The sequence below is a fragment of the Equus asinus genome, chromosome 10, assembly GCF_041296235.1.
Source record: "Equus asinus isolate D_3611 breed Donkey chromosome 10, EquAss-T2T_v2, whole genome shotgun sequence".
In the NCBI taxonomy this organism is placed as follows: domain Eukaryota; kingdom Metazoa; phylum Chordata; class Mammalia; order Perissodactyla; family Equidae; genus Equus; species Equus asinus.
The window spans coordinates 32,541,795-32,567,974 of record NC_091799.1 but is presented as its reverse complement, the minus strand read 5'-3'; the positions used below and the strand labels follow the sequence as shown (position 1 = coordinate 32,567,974).

At 42.1% G+C, this 26,180-nt stretch overlaps 1 protein-coding gene across 11 annotated transcripts in view; it reads right to left on the bottom strand.

Moving 5' to 3' along the window:
* Positions 1 to 563: 563 nt before the first annotated feature.
* SUSD1 (sushi domain containing 1) overlaps positions 564 to 26,180 on the bottom strand; it is a 130,180-nt gene continuing 104,563 nt past the window's right edge. For 4 of the 11 annotated variants that reach the window (XM_070518982.1, XM_070518979.1, XM_070518983.1 and 1 more), the window contains 5 exons: positions 25,399 to 25,495; positions 21,888 to 22,146; positions 17,129 to 17,168; positions 7,211 to 7,304; positions 566 to 6,883 (listed from right to left, as the gene is read on the bottom strand). In XM_070518982.1, the coding sequence (XP_070375083.1) occupies position 6,883; positions 7,211 to 7,304; positions 17,129 to 17,168; positions 21,888 to 22,146; positions 25,399 to 25,495 (491 nt within the window). In that variant the 3' untranslated portion in view covers positions 566 to 6,882. Of the gene's footprint in view, positions 6,884 to 7,210; positions 7,305 to 17,128; positions 17,169 to 21,887; positions 22,147 to 25,398; positions 25,496 to 26,180 lie in introns of all 11 variants that reach the window. The other 7 variants (XM_070518977.1, XM_070518976.1, XM_070518974.1 and 4 more) reach the window with 5 other exon arrangements.

Here is a 26,180-nt window from a genome sequence, read left to right as displayed (position 1 = left end):
CCTGTAAAATAATACATTTGTGTGCTTATAAGCCACCAAGTTTGTGACAATTTGTTACAGCATCAATAGGAAACTAATACACTCTCCATTCACATTGTCTAAATGCCCAAAGTCCTTAGTGAGATTTTGAGTGGAAATTGTGAAAAGGAGCTGAGTTCCATGGGTAGGTCAATGTGCGTGGGACAGGGACCCCACAAAGGAGGGTGAGATGATCCATCAACCGAACTAATTTGTAAGAAGTAGAAACTAGGCCCTAAAAGTTGATCATGGGAATGTAACACACCCACCTCTACTCAGTCACGGACTCTTCAGAAATCTTAAAACACAGTACTGGATGCTCCACCAACTTTGGGATGGAGGGGTAAACCAGTCTTACCCAGATCTTTTGTCTTGGGTTTAGATTGAGAAGGAAGCCAAGCAGTATCCATCAGATTTTGATTTGACACAGAAGTAATAAGATATTAAATGAAGCATTTTCTTTTTTCTTATGAAATTTTATTTTTATGTTTTTGAATAGTAATACATTTACATATTTAAAATCAAAACAGAATAAGAAGATAGATACTCAAAAGATTCACTCTCACCTTGTCTGGCTCCCCCATTCTCCCTTTCTCCATTTGCAACCATTTCCGTTAATTCATTATTATTCCAGCATTTCTTTATATAAAACTAGAGAAATGTTTTCATTCCCCCTTTCTTACACAAAAGATAGCATACCATATATGCTATACTCCACCTTGCTTTTCACATTAAAACAATACATTTTAGAGATCTCTCTGTTATCAGTGCATAGAGTCCTTCCTCATTCCTTATTCACAACTGCATGATATTCCATTGTGTACCATAGTTCGTTTAACTAGTTTCCTCCTGAGAGGCACTTGGGTTGTTTCCAAGCTTTTGCTATTATAAACTATGCCACAGTGAATAACCCCGTGCATGTGTCATTTTGAACATGTGCAAGTGAAACCACAAGATAGGTCCCAGAAGTCGGACTGTGGCGTCAAAAGAAAAAGGCACCTGGATGCAGGCCATGTAAACATTGCCAGATTCCCTTCCATAGAGGTTGTTCCATTCTGTACTCTCACTATCGTGCTCGAGTGCCTGCTTCCCCAAGTCTCAAAAAAGAGTGTGCTGTTGAATTCTAGATTTCCTCCAATTTGGTGGGTTAGAAATGATATCTCACTGACATTTTTCTTAAGAGTGAAGTTGAGCATCGTATGTTTAGGAGTCATTTGTATTTCTTTTGCTGTGAACTAATTTTTACATCCTTTGACCCCAAATTGGACTTCCTTTATTTTGACCAAAGTCCCAAAAACCTGAGAAGAAAATAATAGGTTGCAAGCACTCCCATATTCTAAAATGAGGATTTCCAAATGGTCTTATGACCCTTAGCCCAATACCTGGATATGAGGTGGTTTAAAATTGAAAAAGTCAAAAGAAAGTAGTTCTTTGGAGAAAGCCGTTAGTGTGCTGAGCATTTTCTAACCCCTACCCCAGTGGTAGGGGTAGGGGGTTCTCCTCCGTACAAGACTAGAAAGAGGAGCTTCAAGGGGACCCCCACTCAGAGAATTTGACTTGTGTCCCCTAAAGCTTTGGAAGACAGAGTGGCCTGCTATCTGATTCCAAGGATAAGAAACCCAAGGGTCAAGAAGCTGAGGCTGTCAGGCCAGCAGCAGGACAAAACAGAGGGAACCACACTGGAAGCAAACTAGACTTCCACTAAGGGGAGAACAAAGGTCTAATGGGTAAGAAAACTGAAGTCTGAGGCTGGAGCTATTCGCGATGGTGGGGCAATCCTCCATTTGGCATGGCAAGGGTCTGTGAGTTTCCATAGGTCAAGTAGATACTCTGGAAGAGCCATCTTGATGAGACTTTTCCCCAAAAAGGCAGATTGCCAAGCAAGAGAACTCCAATAATGCCAGCAGCGAGAGGCTGTGGGATGCTCTCTCTGGGGCAGGAGCCAATGTAGTGACTCGAGAGTTCAGGGTAACAAAATATAAAGTATCTAGACATACACAATGAAAGGTAAGCACAAATTAATGACCTTGTAAATGGAAAACTAGAATATTCTGCACAGGGACACACACAAAAACCAAACAAAGACACATATCATCTTCCGGGATAGGAGCACTCTTTATTTAACACCTCCTCAAGAAAAATATTAAGATTTTGGGGGGAAACTGACCAAATAATTCTTTAGTTTATGTTTAATAAATATGTATACAAGAATAAATATATAACAAAAGTTGAGAGTTAACAGAAAAAGAATGGTAACTTACTTGGTATAAAAAAAACCCTATTTTAAAGTTACAGCAGGTGGTGTTGGCACAGAAATAGATCAACAGAGCAAAAGAGAAAGTTCAGGAGTAGACTCTAGTATATGGTTCAGTATATGATTCAAATCACTAGGGGAAAAAAATAGCAGTCAATGAACATTAATAGGACTATTGGCTAAACCATTTAGCAAAAATAAAAAAAGATTCCCCCTAACCTCACTGCTCTTACTAAAAGACATTTCAGATAGATTAAAGATTTCAATGTTTTTTAAAACTGCTGAATTATACTTATTACCTTGAGATCGGAAGGTTCTTCTAAGCACGGCACCAAAGGCAAAACGCCACATAAGGAAAAAGACCACTAAATTTGCCTATACAAATTTAAAGTGTTCATGTGGCAGCGTAAGACACAAACAGGGTCAAAAGAGAAATGATAAACTAGAAAATTTGTTTACAAAATACATGACAGCTAAGAGTGAAAACTACTATGCTACAAAGGGCTTTTTCAAATCAATAAAAGACAAATAAGCCAAGTATTGAGAAAAAAGGCAATTCACTAAGACAGAATTACAAATGGCCGATCAACATGCAAAACAGTCAGAGAAATGCAAAAAAAACATTACAACATCATTTTTCACTTACAATGTTAACCAAGATTAAAGACATCCACGAAACCCAGTGGGGTTGAGGCTTTCTGCTGGCGAGAGTATAAACTCTCGGTGAGATTCCTCTGACAATACATAGTAAACAGAAAATATATATAGTTTTCATTCCAACAATTTCACTTCTAGGACCTTAGCTTAAGTGATAACTGCAGACAATTATACAGACTTGTATAAGGATAGTTAACATCTGGAAACACTCTAAATCCACAAGGCACAATAGAGTACTGGTTACATAAACGATGGTACAAACTGTAAATGCAGTTGTTATTGACATGAAAAATGCTCCCAAAATATGTTGATGAATGAAAGAAGCACAATTATTACAAAGCCACATGCATAGTTTGACCTCATTTTGGTAACCCTGTGTTGTACCAAAAAAAGTATGGATATAGATACACACACACACACACATCACTAAAATGATTCATTCATTCTCTTTCTCTCTCTCAAACAATGAGCTTACACTGCTTTTTTAAATTGATGTGCTTCATTGTATCACCCGCCCACAAACCTGGGCACAGAAAAAGTCACACCTTCCACCCTCTCCCAAACTGGGCGCTCCAGTTTAACCAACAATGGTGTGGTAGGCAAAAGGTCCTTAAAACACTATTTGATTGACTACTGCTACTGGTTTTCTCTTAGATAAACAGAATGGAACAACAGAAAATCAGAATGGGAGATTAGCAATAACAAGGGAGCACTGAGAATTCTTTTCTACTTCCTTTAAAATCAATTTAAATATTAACTTTATTCCAAGTTAATGTGGAATTTCAAGATAATCACTTCTGCTCTGATCTTAGCTTAAGCACCCAACTGCAGTTTCAGGTCTTGAGTCAGAGGTGGACTGTTATCTATCTCCCCTGCTTAACCTCCACCTATTTGTTTGGTAGTTGGTGGCTCCTAGAAGTGATGGAGGGTGGGACCTTACAGTGAAAAGATAGGTATAAAAAGACATGTGCCATAACAGTAAAGGCAATGGTTAAAAATATATATATTGTTTAGAAATCTAAAGGCCTGACTCTCCCAAGACCCAAAAGTACTGTCCAAAGATTAGCTCAAGGCCGATCAAACCCCAGGAATGAGAAGTAGACCTGCGATCAGAAGACATGGCCCCACAGTTCAAGCCACATATCTGTCTGAGCCCACTTCTCCATTCTAAAACGGGAAGACAATAACCCCTAACCTTCCCACCGCACATAACTGCTGTGAGAACAGGATGGAAGCACACGTATAAACAAAAAGCATGGTGGAGACAAATTAAAACTATGGGTGCACACACACAAATCGGCCATGGAATAATCTGCTCCACATCTGGGCAACCCCTCAGTTTTGATTCCTAGTCTGAAAGGGAGCTCAAGACTGGATCTCAGTGCTCACCTCTACATGCTGTCCCCAAGGGAGTAAATAAGGAAAAGATCCTTGCTCTATCCCCACCTTAGGATCTAGCTTTATTCAGTGGCATTCATTGGTCCTTCAACAGAAGCAGCCTGCATTTTCCCAGGAAGACCCACTATCAGTCTCCCGAGATGCCCTCCTGCCTTAACCAGGAATCCACTTGGAAAAAAAAGAACAGTATTGTGGTAAAGCTACCAAGAATTTTTAAAGAACTTAAAGCTGCCTTCGCGTTTAGGAGAAAACTATCAGAAAAGAACTGTAGAAAAATGGTATATCCTTTTGCAAATGTTCAGTATGTGCTTCTGTTAAGTATCAACACTGTGCAACTCTGGGTACTAATTTGGAACAATTAGGGGAAGTGACAAAGTCCGCGTTTTTGCTATTTTAGTACTCTTTCATGCACTGCTGTTGTATTTCTGCACTGTACCTAGAACATTTTATTGACTACCTAGTCAGTTATTTTAACCAGAAACTTTTGATACTAAGCAAGTGGGATTTCTTCCTTTCCATGAAAATTATGCTAAATCCCCAGGTGGACAATGGTAGCTTCTCTGGCAGTTCATTCTGGAGCTGGAAATTAGGGGGGCTATAGAAACATATGCTGTTTAGAGAACCAGTAAAAAAATAATAATAATAATATGGGAGTGGAGGCTCATTTTCTCTCCTTGGATAGAGGAGGCTTTGAGGAAAATCCTTACTCATCAGAGACCCTACCCCATACTAACCACAATAATTTGTAATGATTCCAAATTTAATTCAAGAGCTGTGAAAATAGTATGAGTTTGAATTGCTGCACATAAAAATTAAAATGGAAAGCTATTTGTACTAGTCTATTGAGAGTTCTACTCTGTTATTCACCTAAGATGAGAGCAGGAAGGGTTCTAAATGTTGACCCTGAGTTGTAGTCGGAGGTAGTACCTCAGAGGACAAAGGACAATTTTTCCTAATATTGCCCTGTCTAATACTGGCAGGGGCCAGCGGCTGACAGTCGGCATTGACTACCCAAGTGTCAGGATATCATCTCCCTCTCTCTGCCTCTTCCCATTTGAGTGGATACTCTTTGGGCCAGATCCCCCAGGGTGGAGCAGCTTCATAGACAGTTTCCACCTGTTCCTATTGTTGCTATCGTCTCCTCATCTGCCCACAAGTCCAGGCTACTCAGATCTGTCCGTCACCAACACCCAGTGAGCTGGTAGAGAACATGCCCGCCTACCACGTTGGAAAGATTGTCCCTTTTCCTCAGGACCACTGTTGCACAATTCCAGGACTACATTCATATATGCTGTGCCCCGAGGTTGTGCAATATAACTGGTCCCCTTCTTCCTCCCCCATGCTTTTTCTTCTCCAGGCCTAGAAAGGGAGGGAGAAGAGGGAAGAGAATACCACTGTTCCTTGGAGAAGCCACAAGCCTCTGTCTTTCTTCTCCATTTGTTTCTTAGTGAGCCTTGGAGTTACACTGTCGGTGAGGGAGGAAAGTTACAGAATACTGATTCAGGCTTTAAGAGTCAAATCTAATACACACCATCTACAAATCCCGCATGTTGACAGTAGGCCCAGGACTGCCTACATCTAATGTGTCATGGTTCCTGGTAAAGTAACAATCCCAGTTACTGAGGCTGTAGATGAAAGAGATGATCGTGTCGCCCACATTGATCCCCCTTCCCTGTAAACACATGGACTCTGGCCACGGGCTTGATATCATTTCAACCCGTTAGAACTACATGACCACTGAATCTAAAGGGAGGCACAGAGCACTTTTAGGAGACGCTTAGTTATAAAAACATTAACCAAGGCTGCTATGAACATTCATGTAGAAGAGAAGAACTGTCTAAATTAACAGAATATTTTTACTGGAATGAAGACTTACGGCTTTTGAACCCATATAAGACAAACGGAACTGTATCAAAGCAACGCTGCCTAACAGACTTGCAGGGAACTTACCAGAGTGGCCAGGCTAGCGTACTTTCTGATTACACGTCAATTAATTACAGGAAGAAAGCTGCTTTTAAAGTGTTTGACAAGTTTTCCTATGTCAATAATCTCTATCTTTTTCAATGGCTGCCTTCATAAAGTCAAATTCTAGCCCAAACTTAAGTCCAATTCATTGATTACTATAGAAGAATGGGTTCTAAATTAATTCACAGAGATGCTATAAAGTAAGATGCAGAGACTCTCTTTCATTCAGTGTCTAGAGGAGCTGACTCTCAGGCACCACTCAGAGGAAGACACAGGCCCAGCCCACGCAATCTGTAGCCTGTGGTCAGTATTACATTGTATATCAAGCATCTCAAGTTCATAGACACAGAACTGGTCGTGTAGCAGGGAAGACGTCAGCAATTCCTGAGTTTCCTACTTTTGGGGGATTCCTTAAAGATAGTCACCATCTTGAATCCAGGAATCGGGCCAAGCTGGAAACGGAGAAAGTTGTAGACCCACATACACACCCGGATGGAAGCCACACGGGGCCTCTGTGCAGGCACCTGAGCAGCTGTCATGACATCTGTCCCAGCAGCAGTGCATCCTCCTCTCATAGCGTCCGTCTGCAGTCTAGACAGGGAGGCGGAAAAGAGAGTCCACTGACACGCTTTGGTTTTCCCATGGTGCATCCCTACGTGCCCCTCATACACACTCTTGGAAAGCAGCGTGGAGATCAGCCACCACTCTGAGGGGCCAGGGCAGCCACCACTGACCCTGCTCTTTTCCTGGGCCAGCTGCACATCCTCCTCCCTACCCTTTCACCTGGGGAGTGTCTGCTCAGCCCAGGACAACCTCTACCCACATCCCCTGTGACCCTCCTCAATCCCAGCTGTTCATGACACCAACCCCATCCTCCCTCCATTCCATTCATTTCTCAAGAACCACAGTCTCACATACCACACTGCTGAGAAGGGGAGGAATGCCAGAACAGTCACGGCAGCCACGGAGCCCAGCCCAACGCCCATCATCTGCTCTAGCGTGAGCGACGCATCTGTGGGACAAAACCACACACTGAGCCCACAGCGCACGGAATCACGGCCCTCCGGGAGGTACACACCCACCTGTGCTCACTCTGTTTTAACCCAGAGCTTGGTCCCATTTAACAAACCATCCTAAGAATGCCCAGAGAGCCTCTGTGCCCCCTGAGTTGGCCCTAGTGAGGTAGGGCCTCAGGAAAACACAGTTCCAGGGTATGTCTGAAAAGGAAATGTAAAACCAGGCCACATTCAAGTTACAAGGAATAAAAAGGCTGATCTTGTCAGGCATATAAATACATCACACTGTGTTGCTTTTGTTGGTCCTCTCCCAAGTCAATGACACTTGATGGATTTTTATGGGCCGTTTTCCTTTGTAATGAGGAAGAAGTCATTCGGACATCATTTGGATTTTTGCTCCAAAAATGATAGTTACTCCAGTAGTCAAATATAGCAAACCCTTCTCTGTCGGATAGTCATCTGCCAGTTTCCCTACACATCACGGAGGGCGGTACCTCCATGCTCCACTCAGCAGATTGCCGTGAGGATAAAAGAAGAAAATGGATGTAAAAGCTCTTCGAAAGACATACATATATTCTATTTGGGGTGCATCACATGCCAAGTCCAGGGAGATCCCTGGTTATAAATTGAAAAACACCCAGGTTTGAGTTGCACATTTGGGCCAAGTGACTGGATCAGAGTATCATGTTCTAAAGTTCTCATCTTCATTTGCAAACACTTATTTCGTACTTACTATGTGCCAGATACTGTTCTAATTACCTCTCCTAACCACCCAGTGGGTACTAAGATAATAGTACCAGGTATTATAATAACAGTACCCAGTATAATAATAGTACCCTGAGGACTATTATTATTCCCATTTTACAGATTAGAAACCGAGGCAGGGAGCAGTTAAGCATCTTGCCCAAGGTCACTCAGCTTGTATATGATAGAGCCAGGATTCAGACTCAAGCTTTCTGGCTCCAGTCTTTGCTTTTGACCACAGCACCATGCTTCCCAGTGCAAATCTGAATCCAGCTCTGTCTGCAGCAGAGCGGGCCATGTTCCCCGCTAAGAGGTCAGAGGTGCAGGCCCAGAACTTTCCTGCACAGGCTGAGGATGATGGGAGCTCAGGCTGCAGTAGTTCAAGTTCGTCTTTGGAAGAACAAAATTCTGTGTGCAATCATGCCACCAGACATTGAAAAGATCTTGGAGGCTGACTCTGCATGTATAGAATTAAAAATAAAAATACCACCAAGCTATGGAATAAGCGTAAGGAAGGGTACCCAAGTCCACATTTTGCCAGATGATTTGTTGCGGCTGTTGTTGCTGGAATATCAAATTATTTCCTTTTTCTGTACCCTCCTTTTACCGATGCCCCAGGGATGTGATTTGTCTGCCCCTTGGGTAATCCAGCACTCCCTTAGAAGAGCTGAAAACAGCAAAAGCAAAGATCTGTTACATAAGGGGGAAGGGGCTGGAGGGGAAAAATCATAGCCCCTGGACTTGAGACTCTCAAAACATGCATGCCTTGTTTCCCCAGCAGTGAATAAGGCACATGTGAGAACGAGTCAAGCTACTTAACTATTTCATCATCTAATCTAAGATGTCCAAGAGGGTAGCCACTAGCAACAATGAGGCTATTTAAATCTAAATTAAATGAAGTTTAAAAATTCAGTTTCTCGGTCATACTATTTCAAGTGCTCAATTTCAAGCACACATTGCAATGCTCAGTAGCCACACATGGCTAGTGGCTACCCTATTGGACAGCACAGCTTTAAAATCTTTCCATTGTTGCAGAAAGTTCTACTGATTGGCACTGCTCGGATCTCTACCGCCAGGTTAAGAGCAACTTGTTTGACCAGAGACTCTATAAATCAGCTGGCGCCAGCAAAAGCCACCGGGGAACACACCTCTGGCTGAAGAGCCCTGCAAAACCCATTACCTTAGAAAAAGCTGTCGAGAGACTTTCCAGAACAACATGGCGTATATTGTTTGGCCACTTTTAGTATTCTGAAGAAAAAAGGGCTTGACATTTTAAGAAGCCATATTATAAAATGGAAGGAGAGGGGGTTAAATTAGAAATTAGTAAAGAAAAAAACTGGGGGACTGACTGAATTACTAGGTATTAAAACAGTGCAGTATCGGTATAGGAATGACTCCATTGGAACAAAACAGAAAACCCAGAAACTGACCCCACTATATCAAATAATTTCAGAGTTTGACTACTGGAGTCAGGTTGTCCAAGTCTGTATTTAAACACCACCACTCCCTAACTGAGTGACTCTGGGTGAGTTATGCAGTCATTCTGTTTCCCCGCGGAGGGATGATATAAAAACATGGGAATGATAACAATGGTACCTTACAGAGTTATTGTGAGAAATAAATGAGTTAATACAGGTTAGAACTGCGCCCGGCACATAGTAAGCAATTGGCAGATGGTAGCAATTGTTCATTATTGTTGTTTTGTTTCAAAGCATTGGGGAAATGATACATTATTCATGAATAGTGTTGAGAAAATTGGCTAACCATTTAGAACAAAGTAATTTTGATCACTAGAACTATATACTATATATCAAAATAAAATCCAGATGGATTAAAGACTTAAACTGAAACTAAAAAAATTAGAGCAAAATGTAAGTGAATATTTACCTAATATTAAAGCAAGTAAGAATTTTCTAAGCATAATTATTAAAGCAGAAACCTTAAAAGAATGAGATCTGACCATATTAAAAATCATACACTTCTGTATACCAAAAAGTATTATAAGCAAGCTTAAAGGGCAAATGGAAAACTGGGCAAAATATTTAGAATAACAAATAAGCGAGGGGTTGACATATAGACAGTGTTACAAATTAATAAGGAAAAGACAAATCCCTCAATAGCAAAATGAGCAAAATCTATGAAAAGGTCAATCACATATAAAACATGACTATAGATGATTATGAAACCTTGATCAACTGCTCTCTTACAGGCAATAAAAATGCTAGTTAAAACATTGAGATGCCACTTTTGCGCACTAAAGTTGTTAGGTTTTTTCTTTGTTTGTTTGTTTGGTGAGGAAGAATGGCCCTGAGCTAACAGCTGTTGCCAATCTTCCTCTTTTTGCTTGAGGAAGATTGTCCCTAAGCTAACATGTGTGCTAATCTCCCCCTACTTTGTATGTGGGATGCTGCCACAGGATGGCTTGATGAGCAGTGTGTAGGCCCATGCCCAGGATCTGAACTGATGAATCCCAGGCTGCCAAAGTGGAGCATGCAAACTTAACCACTATGCCACCAAACTGGCCCCAGAGTTTTTTGGTTTTTTTCTTTAAGAGAAAATACAGCATTGGAGACAGCAAAAAGAATCTAGTACTTTCCTGCACTGGTTATTTCATCTAGTCTACCCAGTATTCCTCCCAGTTTTAATCATCAATGTTTTCTCTATATTTTTTCCTCTATAGTTTCATCGTCTATATATTTGTCATGACTGATTGACAAAAACGTTGAACTGAAGATGACTGTAGACAGTGGCATGTGTCCTGCATATTCCTGGATTTGACATTGATAAGCAACCTTTGCATAGTCATTTCACCAGTTTCTAAGCTCACACACAGACCTCATTTCCCTACGTTGTCCACGGACATTGTTAAATGTTGGCAGAAGTCAAAATACATTATGCCTGCTGTATTGCCCTAACCAACTAGTGACTCTGTGCAAGCAGAAAGGAGAGCAAGCTGACCCAGTCTGCTCAAAGCTCCCGTGCTGACTGCCGGGAACTGCGGCTTCCTCTATCAGGCAGACACAGGGCCATCTGTCGACCATGCTGCCTGGCCTTGAATTCAAGCCATCATCATCATCTGCACTTTGCAAATCCTATCCCCCTTGTTTAAAGTTCCATGTTCCTTGCCCATTCCCAGTCTTCTTACTTTTCTCTTCTTCATCAAGATTTCTCAAAGATCACTTGCAGAGGTTTATCCATCTTATTTGCAAATTGTATGAACCTGCTTGAATGTGCTTAATCCAGGTCAGAAGACTTTAACTTTGTAGGGCAGTTCGCTCTTCTCTTGCTTTCAAACATCCCCTGACAAACCGACAGGACAGAGGCAAAGTAGGAGTGGAGGAACCTTTCTCTTGACCATCCCTGAACCGGGCATCATTCACCTAAGCAGAGGGCCCAACTATTCCTTACTCTAGATGCAAGTATTGGAAAATCATCTTTATTTATTCTGCATAACGAAACTTGGGTTTGGGCTCCGGGCATGATTCTTGCTGACAGTACAGTTCCTGGCTATATGTCTTTTTCTCTACTTTGCATATGTACTCTGTGAAAACCTCAGTGAGTCCAACCAAGAGTGCTCATGGTGTAGCCACATAGGGACGTCATTAGGGACTTCCCCCATTAATTCCTTACTGAGAAAATTTACAACTGGCCAACTTGAATTACATTTTTTAGAGCTTTGCCTTCCTCTCGTTACCCTCCCTTCCACGCTCTCATGTCATGAAATCATGCTTATTTTTCTTCTGAATCACTCGTAGAATATTCTTTTTTAAGAAACCCAGGGGAGTGAATCATGTGCTATATCCCAGATTCCCAGTGACTCATTTTTGGAGAAAGTAGCTCCATTAGGGTCAAACTCCACCATTCTCTTCGGGGTGGCTCCCTGAAGAGGGACAATGCTCAGGAGGAGGGATGGGGCTTCTCTGGGCTTATCTTAACACTTTCACTAGTGGAAATATCACAGGTGCTGAAGAGCAAGTTAGAAAGGCCCTTTTCCTACCCTCACACTTTGTGACAGCTTGAGGATTTCCTATGCCTGTGGACAGTTTTTCATGACTTTACCCAAGCAGGGTCATTTCCTGAAAGCAGCAATTCTGTTCTCCAAAAGGTACAAATAATCAGCACCGTGACTTCTATTTAGTGTGTTAAATTTCTCTGTGCTATTCTAGGGTCTCCTCACTTGAATTCCCTGCAGAGTAGGAGATGGCAAAGGAGATCAAAGTAGAAAACTAATTTAGAGATAAGTAAAGGCTGATGAATTGGCAACATTATCCAATTCCTTTCCTATCGCAGCTTAATAAACTCCCATAAACCTAGCAGCTAGCACCCATTTATTAGCTCACAGTTCCGTGGGTTAGAAGTTCAGGCCCATTGTGACTGGGTCCTCTGCTCAGGGTCTTAGAATACTGAAATCAAGGCATCAGGTGGACCGCATTTCCCTCTGGAGGGTCTGGGGAAGCACCCGCTTCCAAGCTCATTCAGGTTGTGGGCTAAATTCAGTTCCTTGCAGTTGTAGGACTGAGGCCCCCCTATTCTTACTGGCTGTCAGCCAGGGGCTGCTCACCTCCTACAGGATGCCGGCCTCCCTGCCATGTGGTCCCCTCCATCTTCAAAGCCAGCGGGAGAAACCCTTATGTCAAATCCATCTCTCCCTTTGAATCTCCAATTTCCCCTATCGCTGACCTCTAGACCCAGATTTAAAGGGCTCATGCAACTGGGTCAGGTCCATCTGGATAACTTCCTTATTTGGGACCTTAACTACTCTTCAAATCCTTTCACAGCAACACCTAGAACAGCCTTTGAATGAATAACTGAGAGAAAGTGGGTGTACACCAGCGGCCAGAAACTTGTGAGGCCATCTTAGAATTCTGCCTACCACAATTATGAAGGTTTAAAATGAGTATGTGTATGTCTGTGTGTATACATACATATACACAGCATATACATACATGTACCCACACACTAGGCTTCTATCTTGATGTAAATCCTCTCTGGCTTATTTAATTTGATAGTACTGCACTCAGCTTAATTTTTCATCAAACTGTACTTCTGGTTCCCTGGTAATCATTCAATCCAATTCTATAGATGCTGATTAAGCACCTACCATGTGCCAGGCACTGCCCCGGCTCTTCCAGTGCTCTCCCTCAAGGGTATGAAGTCTAGTAAGACAAGACGAGTGTACCTGTTGCTGTAAAGTATGGCAGGATGGCTAGAGAGAGGGAGAGAGAGAGATCCTGGCCCATGCAGGAAATAAAAAATGCTTCAAGGAGGAGACAGCATTTGATTTTAACCTTGAAGAACAGGTGGGATTATAATAAACAGAGATTATAGGAAGGGTATAGGGCAATCCGGGGGCAAATAAGCAACTAATCATATGAGCAAAGATAAAGAGAGAAAGCAAGGGCCACATCCAGAGAAGAGCTGGCACATCAGTCTGAACGGAGAAGAATGAGTGATGCAATTAGAAGGCTACGTTGGTGTCAAACTGAGGCCTGGGTGACCAGACTAAAAGATAATGGAGAACTATGGAAAAACTGTCAGGGGAAATAAGAAAATCAGTGCCGCGCTTTAGAAATATGAGTCAGGTGGTAGCGTGTGGGCTAGAGTGAAGAGGGAAACCCTGAACGCTTGTGAGGGGGGTTGAGAAAGGAAACTGTGCTAGTCATCCATGATACAGATATCAAGGCCTATCAGAGAGGTTTGCCCAAGGGGCAAAATGAAGGCAAAAGAGAAAGGAGTAGTCACTAATGACTCAGAGGTTTCATGCTTATGACTGAAGAATGTCCCCTGATTAGTTTATCATCTCACATAGATCAAATGACCTTGCTCTGTGACTCAAGGGATCAGAGACTCATAGTATTTCGTGGCCAGAAAGGATCTCAGAGACCTCAGGAAGAAGCAATTGAGAACCAGCCAAGTTAAATATAATTTCAAAGATGCTCAGCTGATAAAGGGCGAGGAAGCCCAGGCCTTTGCATTTCCCATCAAACTGACTCCTGGTTCCTTGGTAATCATCACAATGCTCTTTTAGGGGCAACTTGCAAAAGGTAAATAGCACAGTTCAGCGCTGGGCAAAGGCAAGAACAGGGCTGTTGCTTCACATAAGTGAACTGGAACAATTTCAAGACTAATTTGGAACTTCACTCTCTCCAAATTACTTTCTGAAATGGCAGCCTCCAGAATGTCTGCAAAAAGAAACCGAAAGAGATGAAGGCCCAACACAGATAAACTTTGTGCATACAGAAATATATGCTAGAATTGCCTTCAGAATTTCAACACAGCAGTGGGTTTTCTATTATCTCCAGAGCTTTCCAGGAGTTTGAATTCAAAGGTTGGAACTCTCTTTCAACACTGGTTCTTAAGTTGAGAGGTAGGGGAAGGCACTGCCAAAAGCCACTTCGATATTTCCAAAGGAAAATCCTCCCTGTTAACTTAATCACGCAGAATGACTGCAGCTGGCTCTTTGGCCATTCCTTCAACCCAGTTTGAGTGCTTGCTAATCATACCAAATAGTTGCTAAAAGCTGTGGATTCTGGAAGCTATTTTCTGTGGCTAGCCAGGATGCTTGCCTATCACCATTCTTCTGATAAAAGCTCTTTTCCTTGTGGGAACTCCATTCCCATCCTTAAAGTTTTAAGGAAAGCGCTGGCAGAAAAATTCCCAAATGTTGGAATGTGTGGTTGTTTCTTGCGGCCTTCATTAAACTCCAGGAAAGATAACTTAGTCTATCTGCATGCAGAAACATAACAGGAAACATCTTTGTTAAGAGAGGCCCTCACTTATTATACTAAGTGAAATGAGTCAGACAGAGGAAGACAAATATTATAGGATCTCAGTTATACGTGGAATCTAAAAAGCTGAACTCATAGAAATAGAGACTAGAATGGTGGTTTCCAGGGGCTGGAGGATGGGGGAAATGGGGAGAATTTGGTCAAAGGGCGCAAACTTCCACTTATAAATGAGTAAGTTCTGGAGATCTGATGTACAGCACGGTGACTATAGTTAACAATACTGTGTTGTCTACTCGAAAGTTGCTAGGAGGGTAGATCTGAAATGTTCTCACACACACACACACAAATATATTTATATATGGTAATTAAGTGAGATGATGGAAGTATTAATGAACCTTATTGTGGTAATCATTTTCCAATATAAACATGTATCAAACCATCACGTTGTACACCTTAAACTAACACAATGTTATATGTAAATTACATCTCAAGAAAGCTGAAAAAAAGAGAGAGAGAGAGGCCCTTGATGACTGGCAATGGCAATCCAAGATGGCTGATGGTCAGGTGATGGGCCTTGCTCAGTTGGAAAGCCACGTCCTCTACTCTGGTTGAAGTTGGTGTGAGTAGAGCCAAAAAGATGGAAAATATGATTAGGAGATAAGCAGACAAATGAAGGAAGCCTAATTCTCTAGGTCCCTCCCAAACATTTCCTGCTCCTTACCCTCTACTGACAGAGTAACAAAACCCCCATTGTAAAGCACCATCCACTAGAGTCTTCCTGGAAGCAGGGGTATGTGGGTGCTTCCTCACCACCCCAGCCTATTGTTTTATGCTGCTCTGGGGTAAGGGGCAGGATGTAAAGGGTTAAACTGATATTTGGACTAAGAGCCAGAATTCCTCGGGCTGTTGCTAGGACTCATAAACCACAAGGAAAAGGTCCAGATTCAAAGGTCATAAACTTGACAAGATTTCTGGTATTTGCGACAAACTAATGGAATTCCTGGGAATCAAATCCACTGGCTGGCTGCCTGTGGGTTTAAAGCAATGTCCTGCCAGGGAAATCCCAGCCTGGCACACAAGGACCTGTGATTGCTCAATCTCTAAAGTAATTGCCAGGCCCGCATAACGGAGAACTGCCCGTGTGAGGCAGAAGGTTTAAGCTGTGCAGCACTCAGCAGAACTCCTCCTCGCTGCATCTCTTAGGTGCGGCTTTGGAGGAACGAACAAGGGTCCTCTCCCATAAGGCAGAACCCGAGGCAGACAAAAGGACTGACCAAGAGACCCATTCTGCTGCCAGGGCAGAGGATGCTTGCTTTTCCTGTCCAGCAGGATGCGGTCATTGTTATGGGCCCCCTGACCACTGCACAGCACTTTATCTTTTCCTCCTTTCTAAATGGAAGTACTTATTGTGGTTACCCAGTTTTCTCTTTCATATTATATACTGTGGTTTGAGAATGATTAGATTTGCCATTTTATCACAGATTGCTAAATGGATCATGAGAAGCACATCTGGATTTGATCAAGAGAAAAGGATCATTCCCTGGTCTTGGAGCTGGATGCAGTAGGCTCACCTTTGAGCTGTCTTCCACTAGGGTTCCATTTTGATTGTATGGAGGATAATTCCACTTTCTTAATGGAGGGTGTTTTTCTTAACAGTATATATGTATGTGTGTGGACACACTCAGCAGCCAAATGGTTGAAAGTAGTTGACTGTTGTAGCTCTTTGTTTGGGTCTGCCAACATGTTTTTCTATGCCTCTCTTCTTGAAGGGGGTGACGTCTCCCTTTCAGTGCAACTCTGGTGGGGTTGTCAATCACACTGACCGGCCCCCAACCGGCCATACGAGGAAGCCCAAAACCCAAGGCAGGCCAATCATAGTATCCCATCTCCTATTAACATTTACCCAACAGATTCACCCAACAGAGTCACTTAACCTAGGAGAAAAGATTCTTTCCTTGAATTGAAAAACTTTCTGTTTCCACTGAAGTTACTGAGCTGGGGCAGCTGGGACCCATCCCTCCCCACCAAATGGTCTACAGTAGAAGAAAATAGGCCAACTCACACTTAGAAACAGAGAGCAGAGACAAGAGACACAAAGGGAGAGTTCCACTCATGGTGTTGAGGCCCAGGTCCCCAGTTCCTGGAGTCCCCAGGATCTTGCTCTGGTTTGACCTTATAAGCTCCCGCCCCCTCATTCTTTTCAGCTATGACTTCTTGCTTAAGCTAGTATGAGATGAGTTTCCATCATCTGTGACAATTTAAAAAGAAATCTCATTAACATACACTTGATGCCACAGATCGCACAGAGGAGAAATAGGACAGCATTCTCAGGCAGAAAACAGGTTTACCTTTCACCTGAGTCCAAACTGCACAGGAGTATCTTCTCACCTATAAAGGAAAACACAGCAACACGCTTAACTAGGTGGCACATGATGTAAGTTTAAATAATACACCTTAGCCCTCCAAGTTTCAGGGTTTTACTACTTAATTTGGACTAGAAGATCTTTAAAGTCTCATCTAGCTCTACCACCCATATGATCACCAAGTGTTTGAGGGACTGGTGTGGGCAGCAGAGACAGCAGTGACCCCAGGGATCAATTCTATAGCTTTCCAGTAGATCTCAGACAGCATACACTGCAGGTAAACAACAGGAACAGCCTTAAGTTTCATTCCCCTTGCCAGCTCAGAGTCACTGACATTGACTGCCTGGAGAACTATGTTGAAAAGGATTCTGAGGTCACATCCTGGTTCAGCAATAAGTAGTGATGCATGTTTTAGGCAAGGTTATGAGAAGTCCTGGGATATAATAATACTTCACATATATAGATATTTACCCAGAAAACTTAGTTACCCAAAATGTAGCCAAGAACCAGGAAGAGAACAAAAAGAACATGTATAAAAACTCAACCGTGGTAGAAGAGACGCACTAACTCATTGGAACGAGATGCTTTCTCTTCTTCTCCCCACATTATCATATGCATATTTGTCTGTTAGGAATGCTGAGATTACTATCTATGATAAAACTGATCAAAATATTCCCCTGAGGAAACTGAATAGCAGGGGTTAGAGAAAGATCCCTCTAACTTCAATAGGAGATTCTCTTTCAAACGACAACCTTGGGCATTCTGGTTATTTTATTAAAAATTGAAAAAATATGTTTACTCTGAAAAATTCTGGGAAAAGCTTAAAAAGGCCATAGGATTTTGAATGTGACTAAATTTTGCCTTGATGCTAAATGTATCAAGTACATCTAATAGAAAATAATATGCAAGAATAACCAATGAAGGATGCATTTCAAGATATTGGAGAAGAGACCTCAAATAACAAGGCAGGTACTAGGGAACTGAGTACATGAAAGAAGAGAAATTGACAGGGCCAGGTGAAGAAGCGACTGCATTAAAATGGAGTGCCTTGATCGGATCTGCATTTCATAAAACTCATTCTGGCAGTAGTATGGAGCAAAGAGATAGGCAGAATAAGAGACAGGAAGATGAGTTAGAAAATTGATGTTCAGACAAGGAATGTCAAAGGCTAAACAGTGCTAATGAAAAAGGAGAAGAGAGGATGATTTTAAACAGCATTAAAGTGATAGAATTGACACAGTTTGATGATGGACTGGACAAGAAGATAAGAAAAAGGGAAGAGACAAGAATTATTCCTAGGTTTCTGTCTTAGCAACTGGGAACGCGGTGAAGCTATTTATTGGGACAGATACACAGAAGGGAAAAAAAATGGGGGAAGTGGGAAACTCACACTTCCTGATTTCAAATTTTACTACAAAGCTACAGTAATCAAAATAGTGTGGTACAGGCATAAAGACAGACATATAGACCAAAGGAATAGAATAGAGAGCCCGGAAATAAACCTTTGCATATATGGTCAAATGATTTTGTTTTTGTTTTTTTGTTATTTTTTTTAGTTGCATAAATTAAATTTTATTTTAATGGCAGATAGACATCATCTAAATGAATCACTTCATAGGGTAAATAGTTCCCCCTAAAGTGATTTGTTTTATAATAAACCATATTTTGGATTAGCATATGACAAGTTATATTTACACATATAGAAAACTTTTGCCCCCAGGATAACTGATGCCTCAAAACGTGCAAGTAGCAGATAATCCGAAATCTTGTGTATCCTTGGTCCAGCAAATGACTTAGTTACTCCCAGCTTCTGTGTCCTCACCTCTAACATGAGAGAGTTGGGATATCTGTTTTTTTTTTTTTTATTAAGATTATGATGGTTAACAACCTTGTGAAATTACAGTTGTACATCATTATTAGTCATGTTGTAGATACACCACTTCACCCCTAGTGCCCTCCCCCCACCCCCCTTTCCCCTGGTAACCACCAATCAGTTCTCTTTGTCTATATGTTAACTACCACCTATGAGTGGAGTCATACAGAGTTCGTCTTTCTCTGTCTGGCTTATTTCACTCAACATAATACCCTCAAGGTCTATCCATGTTGTTGTGAATGGGACGACTTTGTCCTTTTTTATGGCTTAGTAGTATTCCATTGTATATATGTACCATATCTTCTTTATCCAATCATCAGTTGCTGGGCACTTAGGTTGGTTCCATGACTTGGCTATTGTGAATAATGCTGCGATGAACATAGGGGTGCATGGGACTCTTGGGAATTGCTGATTTCAGGTTCTTAGGATAGATACCCACTAGTGGGATGGCTCGGTCATAAGGTATTTCTATTTTTAACTTTTTGAGGAATCTCCATACTGTTTTCCATAGTGGCTGCATGGTCAAATGATTTTTGACAAGGTGCCAAGACCATTCAATGGGGAGGGAAATCTTTTCAACAAATGGTGCTGGGAAAACTGGATATCCACATGCAAAAGAATGCAATGAGACCCTTGCCTAACACAATACACAAAAATTAACTCAAAATACATCAATCCTAAATATAAGACCTAAAACTCTTAGAAGAAAACATAGAGGAAAAGCTTCATGAAACTGAATTTAGCAATGATTTCTTGGCGATGACACCAAAGGCACAGGCAACAAAAGAAAAAAACCAGAAAAATTGAACTTCATCAAAATTAAGAACTTCTGTCGTCAAAGGACACTATCAACAGAGTAAAAAGGCAACCTAGAGAAAATATTTTCAAATCACATATTTCATAAGGGATTGATATTCAGAATACATAGAGAACTCCTAAAATTCAACAGCAAAGAAATAAATAACTCAATTCAAAAATGGACAAAGGGGGAGCCGGCCCTGTGGCCAGGTGGTTAAGTTCACATGCTTCACTGCGGCGGCCCAGGGTTCTGCCAGTTTGGATCCTGGGCACAGACGTGGCACCACTCATCAAGCTGTGCTGAGGCGGCGTCCCACACGCCACAACTAGAAGGACCCACAACTAAGAATATACAACTATGTACCAGGGGGCTTTAGGGAGAAAAAGGAAAAAATAAAATATTTAAAAATGGACAAAGGACTTAACCATTTCTCCAGAGAAGGTATACCAATTGTCAACAGCACATGAAAAGATACTCAACATCAATAATCAGGGAAACGTAAACCAAAACCATAATTAGATACCACCTCATATCCATTAGGATGGCCATTATCAAAACAGAAAATATCAAGTGTTGGGGAAGATGTAGAGAAAATGGAACCCTTACACACTGTTGGTGAGAATGTAAAATGATGGAGCTGCTATGGAAAATAGCATGGTGGTGCCTCAAAAAGATTAAAAATGGAATTACCATATGATCCAACAATTCCACTTCTGAGTATATACCCAAAAAAAAAATTGAAAGTAGGGACTCAAAGAGATATTTGCACACCCATGTTCACAGCAGCATTATCTGCAATAGCCAAAAGATAGAAGCAACCCAAGTGTCCATCTATAGATGAATGGATAAAAAAAGTGTGGTATATACATACAATGGAATATTATTCAGCCTTAAAACGGAAGGAAATTCTGACACATGCTACAACATAGAGGAAACTTGAGAATATTATGCTAAGTGAAATATGACAATCACAAAAATACAAATACTGTATGATTCTACTTATATGAGGAACTTCGAGAAGTCAAATTCAGAGAGACAGAAAATAGAAGGGTAGTTCCCAGGGGTTGTTGGGAGAGGAGGAATGGGAAGTTGTTTAATGGCTAGAGTTTCAGTTTTGTTTTGTTTTGTTTTTCCTTCTCTCCAAAGCCCCCAGTACAAAGCTGTATATTCTAGTTGTGAGTGCCTCTGGTTGTGCTATGTGGGACGCCGCCTCAACGTGGCCTGACGAGCGGTGCCATGTCCGCGCCCAGAATCCAAACCAGCGAAACCCCGGCCGCCAAAGCAGAGCACATGAACCTAATGACTCGGCCACGGGACTGGCCCCTAAAGTTTCAGTTTTGCAAGATGAAAAGACTTTTGGAGATTGGTTGCATAACACTGTAAGCATACTTAACACTACTAAACTATACACTCAAAAATTGCAGGGTTTTTTTACACCAAACATCTCCTACGGCAACCATCAAAATGGTTCTTCAGAAGACCTTCCATCCCTGACTGAACGATCCAGCTCTTACTATTGTTTGTCCAGCTCATTATATTTATTCATTATGTAATGATCATTCAGTTCTATGTTTCATGAAAGAAGCACCGCTGGAAGAACATAGCCTTCCTAAGGACAGGGGAGAAGACAGTAGGGCCTATGCAACATCCAAGGAAGCGACAGGAACAGAAAACACGGCAGTGCTGAGCTTAACCTGCCCCTCCTACTTTCAGGAGAATGAGAGGAGTCAGCAGTCTGGCAGGAGTACAGGGAAGTGACAGAGCAATCTAGATGTTCTCCAACTCAGGCTTCAGCAGTGCAATAGGATGAGGGCATTCATGGAGCTTAAGAGGAAGAAACAAAACCAGGTCAGTCCAAACGCAGATCCAACCAGGTCCCCGAGGAAGTTCAGAATATCCACCATCCATAAAGGTTTCACCTGCCCATCCTTTATAAAGGCAAAGTATTCCACACATTTTTATGGTTATGACACAAAGTGTGTATCTCAAACACTGGGAAAACAAATGTTTACACATTGAAATTTCATGGGAAGAAGAAAATAAAATTTACAAGAGCTTTTAAAGAAATATACCTTATTCCATTCACTTGTGATTCGTAATATGATGTAGTAGTCATTGCCTGTTCTCAAGGGGGCATTATAATATTTCCCGTAGTACAGCCTGTCTCCAATAGCTATCTCCATGGTATCATCGGGAACATCTTTGGCCAGTAGTTCTGCAGCCACATATCCATCAGCATCAGAAGCATTGCTAAAGAATGAGGTAGTCCCTTCAGAATCACAAGAAAATGTGTTTTGGAGGGCCAGAGGAAGCACTAACACCTGATACGAACTGGAAGAAAAAAGAAAATGTCTATCAGACTCTTGCTTGGGGGATGCATTCATTCATGTATTCATATTTACTGAGCATCTGCTATAAGATAAGCACTATTCTCAGCACTGAAGATACAACACTGGACGAGAAAATGTCCTTGCCCACATGGGATTTACAGCCTGACAGCTCTAAGAGTCACGGAACTGCAGTTTTAACCTACAGGGTCAATGCCAGCTGACACCAGGCAAGGGATCTCTTCAAGTTCTGGCTGCAGATGGATACCAAGTACATCCTCTTCAGCTGGGAGAAGCGGTTGCATGTATCCCGGCCCTGAGCATACAAGTCATAAAGCTGATCGAATCAGTGGTTTTCACGTGGGCAGATAAAGCCCAGCTGTGGAAAGGGCTTAGCAGTCACATGGAAGCCGACTGCCCACAGGAGTTAATGTACTAAGTCTGCAGAAAGGCTCCAGAAGATCACATGGCAACCTAAAGCAGAACTCATGTGACTTATGACTTACATTCCCTCCGGTTCACAGACTGACACCAAAGTTCATGGGAAATAAACGAGAAGAAAGGCGTGTAAAGTCACCATGAGTCAATCTAGCCTGAAAACATCCTGAAACAGCCAGAGAGGGAAAATGTTATACGTGCATTGTGACACTGTTCTGTAAATGTGGACTTAAAAACACGCTAGCAATCAGGTGTCGTTGTACCACGTGTTTTAGTATTATTTATCCCACCAAATAGAAAACTTATCAGTGAAGGGAAATGTAAGAATAAAAATCCGCTGAGGAAGAATCATGCCTTCCTTTTTATTCCCATCTACTTCGCATTTACCTCCTGCCTCTAGGACAGGGAGCGTTGGAACGGCTGCTTTCTCCATCAGGCCTGAGAGCAGAGATTTAGATGATTTACTCTGAAATCTGTACACAGTTCTTTGGCTATGGTTGACTCCCCACTCAGGTTTCCTGAGGTGAAATTTCAATAAAGAGGAACAACACGCTTCAGCGCCAAATATGATTAGGGTAATTTCCAAAACTCATGAGGCCACGTAATTCTGTTTTACCAAGAACTATCCTCTTGCTGTTCCACATTCCTATTGCCCCATCTCCTGCTTCCTAAGGGCTCCTGAGTCACTAGGTTAAGGAAAAGAAGCCCTCCCCCACAGCAGGTGTTGGGTTTGGAAAGTATCCACCCAGCAGGCTCCCAAAATTCCTAGGTGTCCTCAGGGCCCTGATTTCCACAGTCTGGGTTCACCTCAGCAAAGGGCTTTCTATAAAAGGGACAAAGTCAAGCCTGCAGGGCAAGGAGTGGTCATGGCCACCACCAGTAAACATTTACTAAACCTCCAGTGACTACAAGGAAACACCTCTAACAGCAAAGTTCCCTGGGGATTTGAAGACACGCCTATGAATCACAGCTAAGAAAGTAAATGTTGCAGCAGCTCCATGCTGTCCATAGGCACAGCTTCAAATCCCGCTCATCTTTCCGTGTAGGTGGTGGTGTTCAAGGGCAAGTTCAAGGCTCACCTGAACTCATCTGGTTCTGTACAGGCCACGAGAGGCCCCATTCACGGGGCATAAAGTAGTCTCCCTGATTAGCATTATAATCATCGTCATCACCTGAGCTGTTTAATAATCATACAAATTCCCAGCCCCCATCCCAGGCATCCTGCATCAAAATCTCTAGGAGTAAAGTCGGAGAATTTGTATTGCTGAGAAAGAGTCCTATAACCTGGCAAGTCGAGGAGACACTAGCATGAAGAGAGCCCAGGAACAGGCTCCATCATGTGCCCAAGATCACCAAGCTAAGGAAGGGAGCCTTGGTCCCAGAGCACCCGGCCAACCGTGTGCCCCAGCACACCGCCCCCTAACAATGCGCAAAGCAGACTCAGGCCTGTCTCACACTGGCAAGGCTGCTACCCCCAGCTCAAACCAGGGTGACAGGCTGAGGAGACTGCCCATTCACCTGCTGGTAATTAGCCTGATGACGTTAGCAAAGCAGTTGTGGCTGTTTGGAGCATGACTGTTCTGGAATGACTTCTCCCCTCTTTCTTGTCACCACCCTCCCTTGAATGACTCATGGATCTCCACTTCCTGTTTTGGAGGCACTGGCTGGCACATAACCACAAAGCTAGACTGTCATTGGCTTTTCTTTCTGCCTTACGTAATGATTTGGCTTAAATATCTCATTTGCTCTTGCAAATTCTCTCAGGCAGTGATATCACAACTTCTGCTCTCTTTATAGCAACAGAATTACAATACCTTCCAGTAACTTGTTAAGAATCAAGAAACAGAACAGTTTAGGCAATAGCCATGCCTGGAAAGACTTCTGAGCATTTACTGAATTTAAGCTCATGGAAAGGCGGGAAAAGCCTACATTTCATTAGAAATGGACATACAAATAGTATCTTCAGACTTTCTTTTTTATAATTTTATAATATCTCACATTTATTTTTACCTTGATTATACTGAAGGGTCATTAGACTGAGGGTCAAGAGAGACCTAAGGCAATGTAGGTTAAGTCAAAGATGGCGATGCTATTGCCATCTCCTTGACTTATTCCTGTGAGCAAGTTGCTCGTCTCTCCAGGTGAACTTCAAACTTCCTCTCTAAAACAGGGAATAATTCTGCTTTCCTAATCCTATCATGACCTTTGTAAATAAAATGCTTAACTGAACACCTTGTAGTCCACCAACGGAGGTGAATTAATTCCATCCTAATGCCATCTAGAATCCAAGAAGCAGTTGTTAACTCTGCAGTGTCTTGCCCATAACTCAATACGTGAATGAATTAAAAGAATTATCCAAATGACCCTTTCAGAAACCACTACACACCCCCCAAGATCATCCTTAAATAAGGGGTCATATGCTCTGTCTTTGGTAAATGAAAGAATGCTCCTGACTCACCATCACTAACGGATGTGGCTATGAATAGAGATATGGGTATAAACAATAACACCTGGCATGTCATAGACACTCAACCAATGCTTGTCCAATGACCAATGCAATGGATTTGATTTCTTGAGCTAAGCTGCCCAAATGCTTGTCTCTGGTCCCTTAGAAGTCTCTCGATTCACTGGGGATGCTGCTGATTGGAATTAAAGGCTCAGTCCATGCCCAAAGAAACATAAAAATAGGCCCTGACTATATTGCCCCAACTACTCAAGTACAGCTGCCTAAATGAAGTCTCCTTCTCACTGAAAGCAAAGTTTCCAAAACACTCCAAGGGGATCATGGGGCAACCACAGAAAAGGGGCCACTACTGACCTGATGGGTCCATTTTTCTCTTTGGCTTTCCTCAGTCTCAGGCGTGGTAGAGGCCCTCCATGCACTGTGAAAAAGACTGCTTCTGGAAGGGGAGGCTCTGAAAACATGTTGAAAAGGAGAAAGGGGTACAATCAAGAACAAGCAGAAGCACAAAGAAACTGATCCTTGTGGGGCCATCAAAAGCAAAGTTTTAGGGCCAGCCCTGGCAGCCTAGTGGTTAAGCTCGGTGCACTCCGCTTCAGCGGCCCAGGTTTGGTTCCTGGGCGCAAGCCTACACCACTTGTCTGTCAGGGGCCATGCTGCGGTGCAGGCTCACATCCAAAAAAAAAAAAAGGAAGATTGGCAACAGATGTTAACTCAGGGCAAATCTTCCTCAGCAAAAAAGGGAAAGTTTTAATGTAAGAATTGATGAGCGTATTCTGACATATGCTACAACATGGATAAATCCTGAAAACTTTATGCTAAGTAAATAAGCCAGACACACAAGGACGAAGATTGTATGATGCCACTTATACGAAACATCTAGAACAGGCAAATTCATAGAGATGGAAATAAATTAGAGGTTGCCAAGGATTGAGGGGGTGGGAAGGGAATGGGGAGATATTGCTTAATGGCCAACAGAGTTTCTGTTTGGGGTGATGAAAACATGTTAGAAGTAGACAGTGGTGATGACTTACAACGTTGTGAATGTATTTAATGCCAATAAACTGTGTACTGAAAAATGGTTAAAATGATATATTTTATGTTCTATATATTTTAACACAATAAAAAAATTTGTTTTA